General features: G+C 38.1%; 1 protein-coding gene across 1 annotated transcript in view; it reads right to left on the reverse strand.

The window, feature by feature from the left end:
* Positions 1 to 1,042: 1,042 nt before the first annotated feature.
* Positions 1,043 to 13,774, reverse strand: part of LOC127549525 (acyl-coenzyme A thioesterase 1-like) — a 28,540-nt gene continuing 15,808 nt past the window's right edge. The window contains exons 2-4 of the mRNA XM_051977643.1: positions 11,049 to 11,706; positions 4,126 to 4,328; positions 1,043 to 2,692 (exon numbers count right to left, since the gene is read on the reverse strand). Coding sequence (XP_051833603.1) covers positions 2,087 to 2,692; positions 4,126 to 4,328; positions 11,049 to 11,682 — 1,443 coding nt within the window. The 5' untranslated portion in view covers positions 11,683 to 11,706 and the 3' untranslated portion in view covers positions 1,043 to 2,086. The remainder of the gene's footprint in view (positions 2,693 to 4,125; positions 4,329 to 11,048; positions 11,707 to 13,774) is intronic.

Raw genomic sequence — 13,774 nt, forward strand, 5'->3', positions numbered from 1 at the left:
AGTTGCTATAGCCATGGTAGTTCAGGAAAACATCTTCCTGAGTTCAAATACGGCCTCAGACACTTACTGGCTAGCTGACCTGCACAAGTCACTTAATGCTGCTGACCTCATTTGGTGGGGAAAGGAACAGAGAGATTTAAAGGCAGGGGACAGGGTGCGAAGAAGTAGAGAAAGGAGATGATGAGGCATCCCTCTCCCACACTGAAATTCCATCTTCTTTGGCTCACAAATAGGACAGAGCTGGGAAAAAATCCATTTTCCCACAGTCACATACATGTGAGTGCATATAACAGATCAGGCTTGATCCAGGCTGCTGAACTTCAAGTGTGGGAAAGAAACAAAAAGTAGGAAAAGGATATTGGTGAAAATATGTCCTTCATGCAGATGAGCACAGCTTCCCTGCCATTGATGGTACCCTTGTCCAGCCTAAGGAAGTGTCCAAACCTTCTCATGGTCATCTGGCACCAAATATACTTGGGTATCTTCGCTCCTGGGTCAGATGCCACATGTGGACTACCTCATAAACAAGTAAAGAGAAGACTTCTGCTTTGAGCAGTATATTGTTAAGATATTAGGAGAAACTGTTCTAGAGCTAAGACCCAGTAAGCAAGCTGTGCCCTGAACAATCCTTTATATTCATTCTCTGGACAATGATCTTGCCGTCCAGCAAAATCACCCAATTATTGTATTCCTTTGTTCTCTTGAGCTTGGACAAGCTAGGAAAAGTATTCATTTTCTAATATGAAACCCTGCTATGAAATGCCGCTCATTTTCAGGGCTACAGCTTACTGTATAGCCTGGTAAAAGTACTGAGATTTCCCCACACTGCCTCCGGTCCTCCCATTGTGGGTAGGGCCTCGGAACATGTGTCTAATCTGCCTCCTTGCTTGTGAGTCGGTACCCCACTTTGAAATTAAACATCTATTTGATTCCTCACTCTCCTGTTTCTAGCCTGTTGTGTTTGGATCTGGTCATCCACAGGTCAGAGACCTGTTCTGTTTAGTTGATATCAATTTTGGGTCTCCATCTTATACATAGTATCTTGTTTATGTTTTATAAGTTTATTTAATATTTTATTTTCCACAAATTACATGTAAAAACAATTTTAACATTCATTTTTAAAATTTTGAGTTCCAAATTCTCTACCTTTCTCCTTCCCTAATCCCCCTCTTTGAGAATGCAAGCAATTCAATATAAGTTATACGTGTGTAGCCATATGAAACATTTCTGTATTAGTCATGTTTTATTTATTTTTAAGCTCTGCTAACTTTATTTTTTAATTAAAGCTTTTTATTTTCAAAACATATACATGGATAATTTTTCAACATTAACTCTTGTGAAACTCTGTGTTCCAATTCCCCCCTTTTCCCCCTTTCTCCCCTAAATGGTAAATAATACAATATGTTAAATATGGTAGAAACATGTTAAATCCAATACATGCATACATATTTATACAATTATCTTGCTGCACAAGAAAAATCACATCAAACAGGAAAAAATGAGAAAGAAAATAAAATGCGAGCAAACAACAAAGAGTGAAAATGCTATGTTGTAATCTACACTCAGTTCCCACAGGCCTCTCTCTGGGTGTAGATGGCTCTGTTCATCATAAGATCTTTGGAACTGGTTTGTATCATCTCATTGTTGAAAAGAGCCACGACCATTAGAATTGATCATCATATAGGTCTTGTTGTTACCATGTACAATGATCCCCTGATTCTGCTCATTTCATTTAGCCTCTGATAACTTTCTTATGGCACAGAGAGAATATTTCTAGGAAATTTATAGACTTGTATAGACCTAGGAGGTCCCTACCAATTCTATGGTTTATAGAATTTATACCCTAGGTAAGCTAAATATGCTGTCATCATTTTTATGTTTCAAAAAATGATACTCAATTCTTTTGCTCAAAAATAGTCAATAAACCCAACCAAATCTGAGAAGTTTTAAAATTATGATTACTTTCAACTTTATCTTAATGGTGAGAAAAAAAAATCCTATTCCAGTTATTCTAAAAACAATCCCTCTAATTGGTATCATTTTAACACTCCCTTAGTCTACACCATTATAAATTTTAAATGGTGAGTTACAATTTGGGAGAGTTTGTTATTTGATCATTTTCTAAATGTTTGTGAAAGAAGGCTTGGAGTTGTTTCCAAGCATCAACTTGGGCCATGGAGTGGGCCTTGACTTCTCCTCCCCAGACCACAAGTTTTCCTACCAAATTGTGAAAGGAAACCAGGCATACAGGGAAATAGGGGGGCTCAATATAGTGTCCTGTGGCAGGGTAACAGATAATCTCGGGCTTTTTCTTCCCATGGGCTTGTAACAATTTGGCAGCCTCGTTAGCATAGAATTCACTTTTCCAGTTGTGGTCATCCAGACCAACTAGAAACAAGAAGCAGCATTCGGCTCTCTCAACTGGAATTAAGCTTTTTCGGTTGGGCTCCTCCAAAGGGTTGTTGAGAGCATCAATGATGTCTGCAAAACCGTTGTCAGTCATCTTGATACGTTTCGGGTCACTCCCCAGGGGGGGGATGGTCATGCCCTTATAATGCAGCGCAGCCCCTACGTTTGCCACAGAACCATTGATGGTGGCAGTAGCCGTGATGTCTTTCAGGTGGGAGGCCATGGAGATGCACAGATCACCCCCTTTGGAAAATCCCAGCACTCCAACTCCTGGACCCTTTACCTGAGAGTCAGAAAAGGATGAAAATAACATTATGACTAACAAACAAAATAATAGCTCTACTTTTGCTCTAAAAGATATTTTTGAGCCTCACTGATTTTTGTACTAGCTCCTGCTCACATAAACATGACATGTAAATCTCAATGGATACAGCATTTTCATTATGACCTTACATTAGAAATATTATGAGATCCATTTTTCAGATAGGAAACTGAGGACCAAATACTTGCCCACAATCAGAGTCACTTGAAATTCAAGAAAGTTAGGTGGTACAACAGATAGAGCACTGCTCCTAAAGTCAGGAAGACCTGACCCTTCTGGGACTCCTAACACAACCGGTTTTCTCATTTGTAAATGAGAGACAATAAGAGCTTCTATTGCAGAGAGTTTTTGTGAGGATCAAGTCAGACAACATTTATGAAACATTTAGCAGAGTGCTCAAGAAATAGTAGGTACTAATATTTCAGAGTCCAATTCTTTTTGTACAGCAAAATAACGGTTTGGACATGTATACTTATTTTGTATTTAATTTATATTTTAACATATTTAACATGTATTGGTCAACCTGCCATCTTGGGGAGGGGATGGGGGGAAGGAAGGGAAAAATTGGAACAAAAGATTTGGCAATTGTCAATGCTGTAAAATTACCCATGCATATAACTTGTAAATAAAATTTAAAAAAAAAAAAGATATAGCAGGTACTCAATAAATTTTTTCTTCCCTCCTTCCTCCTTTCCTCCCTTCCTCCCTTCCTTTTGGTGAGGCAATTCGCATATCTAAGGGAGAGATCATGCATTTTAATTAAGACCTCTTGGAGAAAATGTCTCTTTTCCAACCTATTAATGATTCTACTGGTGAGACTAACATCTGATGAATGAAATAATTTGGAACAGGGAGACATTGTGCATACATCAAGTCAAGTCCTCATCAGTATTCTTCTTTGGATCATACTCTAACTCACTCATTTTATAAATGAGGAAACTACAGCCCAGAGAAATTAAAAATGTGTGACTTCCTGAGGTGACACAGATAATCATTACCAGAGGTGATTTACATTTATCTCAGTTTTCTCTTTCCAAACAGGAGAGGTATTGGTCAGAGTTAAAATACTCTTTGAAAATAAGGGAAAATTTCAAAGCAAAATAGTCATTTAAGTGGCAAAACTGAGAAAGAGCTGGACCTGGAGTTGGCTGGTCTCAGACACTTACTAGCTATGTGACTCTGAGCAAGTCTATTAACCCTGTTTATCTCGGTTTCCTCATCTGTAAAATGAGCTGGAGAAGGAAATGGCAAATCAGACCCCTTCCAGGTAAATATTTATAATGAAAGTTTTCATTCCTAGTATAATTTCTAAAAATGCAGGGCAATCAGGGAAAGCCATCGACCCCTAGAATCAAAGAAAATAAAAGACAGAAATCATAAAATAAGAAGACAACCTGGGAGTGGTTTTTCAGGTACTGGACAGCCTCTTCAAAATATTCCAGATGAAATTCCTTCATGTTTTTGGGAAGGTCCTCAAAGCCATAGTATGCCAGAGCCATAACAGCGAAACCGTGTCCAGCCAACAGGCTTGCTCTGTATTCAAATAGGCCTCCTCCTGTTCCAGAGATGTCGATGATCCCAGGGAAGGGCCCTGAGCCTATAGGAAAGTTAAAGTCATAAAGCATTCTCTTTGAATTGCTCCCTCTGAATTCTAAAGATGGTCAGGCTGTTTGCTCTTAGATGACATATTCTGAGACACCATAAGACTCCTTGTTGATGTGCAATACATCTGCACAATGGGATTTTTAAAAAACCTAAAATAACTGGAAAATAATAACTACTAATAATAACTAGCTAATGTTTATATAGCATTTATATGCTATAGTTTATAGTATAGTATGTGTATTTATTTAGTATATATATGTATTATACATATGGTAATATATAGTATAGTATATAGTAATATATTATATAGAATATATATATGATATGGTATATAGGAGGCAGCCAGGTGGTACGTTGGTTAGAGAACCAACCCTGAGTTCAAATCTGGCCTCAGACACTTAACCCTTCCTGGCTGTGTGATCTTGGGCAAGTCACTTAACCCCAATTGCCTCAGCAAAAAAAGAAAAAAAGAAGAAGAAAATATGTAAGATTATACAATATATAGTATTTATTATGGACCAGGCAATATTCTAAGCACTTTACAATTATTCTCTCATTTGTGAGGTAGGTGTTATTACTATCTATCCCCATTTTACAGTTGAGGAAACTGAGGCAACAGAGATTAAATGACTTGCCCAGGGTCATATAAATAGTAATTGTCTTGTTTCCACTGGAATTAAGCAAAAGAGTAAATTGAGGCATATCTCTGTGCAAGATAATATTTATGAACAGAGGTATACTACCTATCCACAAATGGATTTGCTACCATTCATGCCAAAGACCCTGAGCAAAAGGACAATTCACCCTGTATAGGTTTGGGGGAGTTATTTGTCCTTTCTAAAAGACAACTAATGACATCAGTTTACAAGAGTAAAGATAGACTGGCAATGGCCTGGGATGAAGGGGCAGTGGCTAAGGTTGGAAGGAACCTTCCCCCACAGCAACATGCTCCGAGGATCCAGCTCTACAGAGAAGAGGTTTGGAGGAGTATAGAACAAAGAACAGAACACAGTGGATGACATGGAATTAAGGGCATCATGATTGGTTACAGAGCTGAGACATAGGGAACAACATAATTGGTTGAAAATTTGATAATGGGGACTAGCAATAACCCCTCCCCCCTTCTTCCCTCTAGAATCTAAGAAGTACTTTTTGTTGGAGTCTAGATGTGAGATAATGAACCAGACTTTTGGACAATAAACCAGACATCCTTAAAGGATAATTTGGTGGAGTAACAATTTCACACTCAAACTCCCTTATTTTCTCACATATTCCCTAAGGTTAGCAAAATTCCTTGATCAGGAAAGCTGGATTTTTAAAACGTGATCCATGGTGATCCAGTTTGTGAGAATTGGATAAACATTTATTTTTCAGTTATGAAACCTAAATCAGAGAAATAAAACTGAAATTTAAGAAATGAAATCTAAAGGGTACAAAACTTATAGAGGGAAGCTATAAATTAGAATAGGAAACACACCATGAGATGTAATTAGGTGTGGGAACTCACACAAAAATTCAGAATTAGGCATTCTGGATAGACTGTAACCTCTGTAGTATCCAGTCAATGGGGAATGAAAGGAGGGACTTGCATTTTGGGGACAAGATATAAAAAGGCATGTCTTACTGATTTTGAGTGTGCCTATGAGCTTGGAAGTTAAAATAAATTTTTTTCCTGGATTCATCAGAAAATAAAGTGGAGTTCTTGGCAAGGCATTTTGTTTCTTACATAGCTGAACTCTGAACTAAGTTCAGAGACAAAGAGCCATAATTTAATCAAAGGACAAAAGCAGTTAATGGGCAAAAGCAATTTCTTATAAATAGAATCCAAAAAAAAGTGCTCCAGGATCAATTCTTCTTCATTTGTTTTTCAAAAAGCTGGGCTAATTTACTTTTTTGTTCTATATCGTTTTCATTTTTGATTCTTAAAATATAGCTCTAAAAAGATAGGCTTTTTTAAAGATCATTGTCTTTTAAATGGAACTACATGACAATACCTTAAAAACCCAAATCACTCAGAAGATTGGTAACGTGTATCAAGCTGGGGGTATGATTGGTTACTGCATTCATCAGGATTTCTAATTCTTTTTAACTGTTTTCTCTTTCCCTAGTAACAATAATGCTGTAACCCCTTCCTCTATATCTGTATATTCTTCAGGTTCCTCAATTGTAAGGAATAGCAAATTTTGCCACTTTTTATTCTTCCTAAACACACTAGTATATTCCTTTTATTCTCTTCTCTTTCTCCTTTTACAAGCTTTAGAATGGAATCAATTCATCTCCAGGATCTGTTTTTCTAATGTAATTCCTTCAAAACACTTTGACTACATTAAAGTTTTGAAAAGAAACTTGTTTCTTCATTCCCATAAACATGTTAGCACTATATCATACTGTAGCTCCTGCCAATTATTAAAATAAATTTACCTTTCCAGATTTTCCATGAGTTTTGTTTTGTATTTCAAAGTTCTTACTCAGCTTTTGCCAATTTCAACAGAAATGCTTGGAAATCCTTTATGCAATTAAAGTTCTACCCTTGTTGCATTATACTTTATTTGGGAGAGTTACTTTTGGTTGTAAGTTTATATATTTTATTTTTTGATGTATTGTATTACAAATCTTCTCGCATTGACAGTAAAAGCTTATAAGTCTTGTATGATCCTCACTGTGGTTCCTTGGGACTTGAATTGCTTCTGAATACTTGTAGTATTTTTTCTTTCATGACAGACCTCTAAATCTGGGGTTTGATACTCTTAAGACTTCTCATTTTAGAGTTTCTTGTTCAAAATATGTATTTTTTTTTTTGGCTTTACTCCTTTTTTTCCATCTCAGCACTACATGGAACTTTTACAAAAATTATCTAGAGCACAGTTATTTAATATACCATTTTTAGGCCATAATGCAATAAAAACAGTAATTGTCCTAACAAAAAAATACAGACCAAAATGTTGATATAAAAATGAAATCCTAAATAATGAGTGGGTCAAAAAACAAGTCATAGAAACAATAACTACATTAAATAAAATTATAATAATGAACAACATACCAAAATTTCTGGATGCAACTAAAGTAATCTTCGGGGTGGAAGGAGAAATCATATCCATATATCAAAAATAGAAAAAAAGGAGGATTTATGAATATGTATTTTGAAAAATTAGAAAGCCAACAAACAGATAAATGGGGAAAAAAGCATAAAAGAAGAGGCACTAAAAATAAGAGGGAAAATAAAAAAGCTGGAAACAAAAAAAAAAAAAAACCCTCTCACAGAAATGATAAATAAAACTAAAAGCTGGTTCTTGAATCATTTTTCCAGCCTTATTTTCTGAATTAGAACTTAATGAAAGAGCCAGACTCTGCCTCTTCCCACACTCAAGTAGAGTAATCAGGCTGTTTTATTTCTGAATTCAATCCAATTATTCCTTCTACTGGCTTTCATTTGCTGAATGTGTTTATGCTTCATTCTCCCTGGTCAGAACTCTCTGGTCAGCTGAGCACTGGGCAATTTCCTGTCCTCCTTGAGGATTCCTTGATTAGGCCCCTGGATATGAGGGAAGTTCTCCCTGATCAAGATGACAAGTAATCTTTTGTCCCTGGAGTTCCATCATCAGGAATCTTGTTGTCTCTATATTCCTTTGGATTTCCTTGATCAGGGAGTCTGGTGATCTCTCTCCCTATTGGAGTGTTCTCTATGCCAGAGTTAGAGATCTTTTCTTTGGACTTCCATGAGTGGGGCATCGAGTGGTCTCCTCAATTCACACCTATGTGATTCCTGTCCATGGCTTTCCAAAAATTCAGCACAAGGGGTCTACCACCATGGAGACCTTCCTCTTTTCCTCCCAACATTCCACCACAGAAACAATTAGGTGGTACAGTGAATAGAGTATTGGGTGTGAAGTCAGGAAAACCTCAGTTCAAATCCTGTCTCAGACACTCACTAGCTATGTCATCTTGGTAAGTTTCCTTTACTGTAGCATGGGAATAATAATAACCAGAGAATATCCTTCTTAGACACTAGAGGTTCTACAATCAGAACTGCTGACTTCTTTGGCTTGAATCCTCCTGTACAGAAGAGAAGCCACTTCTAATCCCATATAATAAGCACTTATTAAAGGAATAAGTGTAAAGTAAGGGAAAGGGAAGATAATAATCATTTTTTATAGCACTTACTATATCCAGGCATTGTGCTAAGTGCCTTAAAATTAGCACTTACAAACTTACTTTAACCTTACTTTACAACTATTTAATTTCTAATGATTTAAACTTCTTTATTATTTGGTCTTCAAAAACTCTGAAAAGATAGAAGCTATTATTATCTTCCTTTTACAGAAGAACAAACTGAGGCAAGCAAAGGTAAAGTGACTTGCGCAGAGTCATATGGCTAATAGCTTTCTGAGACTGGATTTCAACTCTATTTGTTGACTTCAGGGCTAGCACTATAATCTACTGTATCACCAGTTGCTTTTACTATATATGAAGCATTGTATTAGATACTAGGATTAGAAATACAAGTCAAAAATAGTCCCTTTCTGTTATAGAACTTATATTCTATACATGATACATTTACTTAGATTAGTATTGTATATTGCTTAGATTATTACAGTAGTTTTCCTGCCTCCAGAATCTTCCCTCACAGCTATAAGAAAGATATTCCTGAAATTCTTGACCATGGAATTCACTTCCTTTCTGAAAAAGTTCCAGTGAGTCTTCATTTCTTCTAAGATCAATAACTCTTCACCACCTGGCCCCAGCCCACCTTTTTAGGCTTACTACACATGACTCAGCATTATGTACTCTCCAGTCCACTCAAGTTGATCTACCTAAGACCCCTCAAGCAAGAAATCCACCTGTCATCTCCTTATCTTTGCTGTTCCACCATGTCTAGAATGTATTCCCTCCTTTCCATTCACTATGTAAATTTCTTCAAAGCTCACTCTAAATACCAACTTCTACATAAGGCCTTTACTGATTCCCAGTAGCTACTGGTGTTTCCCCCATCTGTCCTGAAATCATATTTACCTTATATTTGATTTTTATAGGCTGCTAGGTGGCAAGGTAAATAAGTGTTTGGCCTAGAGTTCAAATGTGACCTCACTTATTAACTTTGTGACTCTAGGCAAGTCACTTAAACCTGTTTGCCTCAGTTTATCTGTAAAATATATTGGAGAAGGAAATGGCAAACTACTCTAGTATCTGTGCCAAGAAAATATTAAACAGGATCATGAAGAATCAAAAATAACAACAGTAATTTGCTTTTTATATATTTTCTAACTACCTCTATGTTTATATGTTGTTTCCCTCTTGTACAAATTTCTTGAGAGCAGAGTATAGTTCACCTTTATCTTTTTATTTCCCTTATTCTAGCACTAGTAACTCCTTTGAGTTTAAGGAAGAATCTTCTTATCCACTTGCTATATGTAAATCTATATTTTATTTAGAAAGGATCAACAAGGCTACTATATTATTATCTTGGCTTAGCCTCAATTATTTACTTCTTCCTTTGTTCTCACCAAAATAATTTTATAGCTCCAATTTTATAGTCTTATTTGTGTCAGTAACTTAAATGTCTATGTTTAGTCACCCTAATATTTTTACATCATTTTTTCCACCTCTGAGTTAATGATATAAAAATTCCCTCAATTTGTCTCTTTTCTGCTAAAGTAATTTTTTACCTGAACTTCTCCAGTTTCTAAGATTTTTAAAAAATGTAATCATATTTACGAGATAGTTTAACTGCTTATTTGCCTGTTTATTCCCCAATTGCTTTTCATCATTACTCTCCCCCCCTTTTTTTGGCTAAACTTACTTTAATATTTCTTTTTTTTTCTTTTGAACATATTTTCATACTTGTTATGTTATGTAAGAAAAATCAGACCAAAAGGAAAAAGCATAAGACATAAAAAAAAATAATGTTTCCATCCATATTCAGTCTCCATAGTTCTCTCTTGATGCAGATGGCATTTTCCATCCCAAATCTTTTGGAATTGCCTTGAATCACTGCATTGTTGAAAAGAGCCAAGTCCAACACAGTTGATCATCACATAATCTTGTACCGTCTCACTTTAATATTTCAAGTACCTATGGTCTTGTCTTTGGGGCAAAGTGGGGACTCCCTCCACTAGCACAGAGCACAATATCTGTATAACTGATGGTTTTTGAAAATTACAGGGGCTAAAAAATTCCTCACTGAAAGGTAAACTTGATCAGGAGCTTATTTAGGCTGGTATTTAGAGAAGAGAAAAAATGGGCATGTAGAATCAGTATCTGATGCTGTAGGGTATAACTTGATTAAATAAAGGTAACAGACAATGTCAAACATTTGCAATGTCAAAGGAGGGTCAAGAGAATTGGAAAGGAAATATGGAGGGGTGTAGTGGTGGATTCCTGGGTTTGAGCCTTCGAGCCCATGTCAATACATGTCAAAATCAAAATCAAAAATCAAGATCAGAAATCAGGGGACGAAAAAATTGTAAAGGACCTTACACTGATTTAGTCTAATACAACTCTTTAGTGCTTCCCCTCCCCCCAAAAAACTCTCAGAAACGTCCATCCCTCCGACATCTCAAGACTGTCTTAGAATGCCGCGGGGACCTTAGCACTTCAGAACGCTAGACAGAACATCCTGCTGTGGGGAAGTGCGAAGAAAGAGGGGTGGTCGGTGATTAGACAAGGGTCAGAGAAAAAAAAAGCATTGGAGGGGGCCAGTTAGAAGGTTACTGACCGGAAGGCAGGAAGAGAGTGGCCCGCACGCTGCCCTCTCGCACCGGGATTCTCCTCACCCCCGGCCCCAGGAAGCCCCGCTCGTGGACCGCCTGTGCCAGTAGCTTGGTGGGCTGGGGATCGTGACCCTCATACACTTCCAGGTCCACGCAGAAAGGGGTCTGCACGTCCCTCTTCACCAGGCGCCAATAGGGCTTCTCCGGCTGCATGCTCCAGAAGAGCCCCATGGGCTCCACGCCGCTGTAGCTGCCCCCCAGAGCGGGCTCCCGCGCCAGGTTCAGCTGCCCGCCGGTGTCCGCCTGGTAGCGAGCGGAGGCCTGGAAGAGCTCCCCTTTCTCATCGCGGAGCGAGGCGCGCAGGGTGACCGGCTGGGCCGGGCTCAGACCGTGCACCGCGATCTCCACCGGCTCATCCCACAGGCAGCGGGGCCCCGGGCTCAGGGTTACGGTCACGGCCATTGAGGAGGCAGCTGTTTGAGAGAAGAGCAGGAAGCGAGAGCAGAAAGTTGGAGGCGCTCTGCGACTAATTAACTGCGGTGTGTCTCGCGGGACTCCATGGCAAAAAAGGGACGGCCAGGGGAATTTTGCCAACTCTGCCAAGCGTTTTCCAAGCCTTGGGCTTCTCAGTAAAGACATGACGAGATCAAAGAAAGCGCCAATCTGATTAAAAAAAAAAAAAAAGTTTTCTGGGTATTAGCAGAACTACAGAATAAACCCGAACCTCGGTCCCATGACAAAATGAACTTGATTAATAGGCCAGTGAAATCACACCATGTAATTACCACATGTAATGTCATAAGCCTCTAATATCATCAAGGTCATCCAGGCCCTGGCCCCGGGGCAGGAGGTAGAGGTGAGTCTTACAAAGATGCTGAAATTCTTAGGAACTGCTTCCGAATATTGCAGAGGAGCTAAGATTCTCTTGAAATAGAAGGAAATACTTCCCTCCCTCTGCCCCCACCTACCCCAGCCTTAGGTTTGTTCCAGAAAGTAGAGTTTCTTAACCAATCCCGTGAACAGGTTACACTTACTCTTCTCGCCCCCTACTACCTATTTTATTTCCCCCCTCAAAAAAAAAAAAAAAAATCCACAATCCAGTAGGAGGTAAAGTACTTAAGGAAAGAACTCCCCCTCCCTCCCTTCCATTGTTGCATTATAGTAGATTGTGGTGATTTTCTTCTTTTAAATATAATAGTTCTCTCTGCGAGAGAAGGTTTCTCAAGGAGATTTTCTGAAGGCAGCCTTAGTATCAGTTCAGATCAATAATTACCCCAGAAGCAGCCAGCTGGTAAAAATACAAATGTTTATTTCTCCTTCCAAGTCTTGTCTCTTTCCTTGGGCTCGGATAGCTAGATTTTTAGAGGCCTATCTTTCTGCTTGGTTCTGAGAGCTCCTGCAGCTTTGTCCTTTGCCTCTGCTCCCTTCAACCTCCAGCCAGCACAAAGATGAATCTGTCTCTCTTGCCTTCCGAAGTAATTCTCTCCTGGCTCTAGCTCAAGTCCAACTTGTGGCTTCTTCTGACTTGACGATCCCCTCTCCATGTAATTTGGCTGAATTCTCCCCACTGGGTCTCTGCTTTCTTCTTATATACCAGAGAGAGGGATTATGAGTTTCCTCCCAGAGTGCTCTTTGGCCCTAAGATCTTCAAGGGAGGTGTGAATTCACAAAGTTACACAGTTTACTTTGTGAATCTCCCATACTTGTGAACTCCAATGAGTAAAGGTGTGAACACAAGCATTGTATCAATTAGTTCTACTTAGTACCTTGTTTCAGGTTCTGGCCCAAAACATCAACTCTAATGAGTTAGCAGTTTGTAAAGATTCCAACAGTAGATGTTAGGAGAAAAAGTTCTACACTTTGAATTCTTAAAAGCAATTTGCAGAGACATGCAGGCCAACAGCTAATAATGGTTCAGATTGAAAGAAGCTACAATTCTAGAGTCTTATGGAGAACTAAGACAAAATGATAAATAGCATAGCTTGGAAATATGCTATATTATGTTTTCAGGGAGTAAAATTTTAAAGGTTCAATAACTCCTCTCCTCATGACCCAGATTCCTCATACTTAAGGAAGACAAAAAAAAGGGGCTTTCATGGTCGTACCTGAAGGATGTGACTAAAATAGAACTGACAGTACAGAATCAGATTAGCTTGGAGACGCTCAAATCTTCCAATACCAACCTTGCAGGTTAAAGCAAGATCGAGGAATTTGTAATCGGGAAAATCTGAATTCAAATCCAGTCTCAAACTCTCAGTTGCTTTGTAACCTTGAACAAATCATTTTATCTCTATCTGTCTCAGTTTGCTCATCCATAAATGGATAATAGTAATAGCACCAACTTCACAGGATTATTCTGAAGATTGAATCACATCATATATCTAAATGGGATATAAACATATTTATGTATACAAATATGCATATATATCTAGTATATTTATAAATGTATATATTCAAGTTAATGTTACCAATTAACAAATTAGAGATCAACTTTCTTTTGATCTAATCACTGGTTCTGGTGTAGGGAAAAGTAGGGCAGCCTGACATCTGAGTTAGGATTTGAATTCAAGTCTTCCTGCTTTGTCTTCTAAACCATCTAATTGCCTCTTAAGATACCAAAGGGACATGTAAGCATTCTTTTGCTTGTGCCTAGTGACATCAAGGAGACAGTATCAAAACTGTTAATATGACATCATCTTACAAGAACCTCCTTCAAATCAAGTCAATGCTG

This window comes from Antechinus flavipes, chromosome 2 (assembly GCF_016432865.1).
Source record: "Antechinus flavipes isolate AdamAnt ecotype Samford, QLD, Australia chromosome 2, AdamAnt_v2, whole genome shotgun sequence".
NCBI classification, from domain to species: Eukaryota; Metazoa; Chordata; class Mammalia; order Dasyuromorphia; family Dasyuridae; genus Antechinus; species Antechinus flavipes.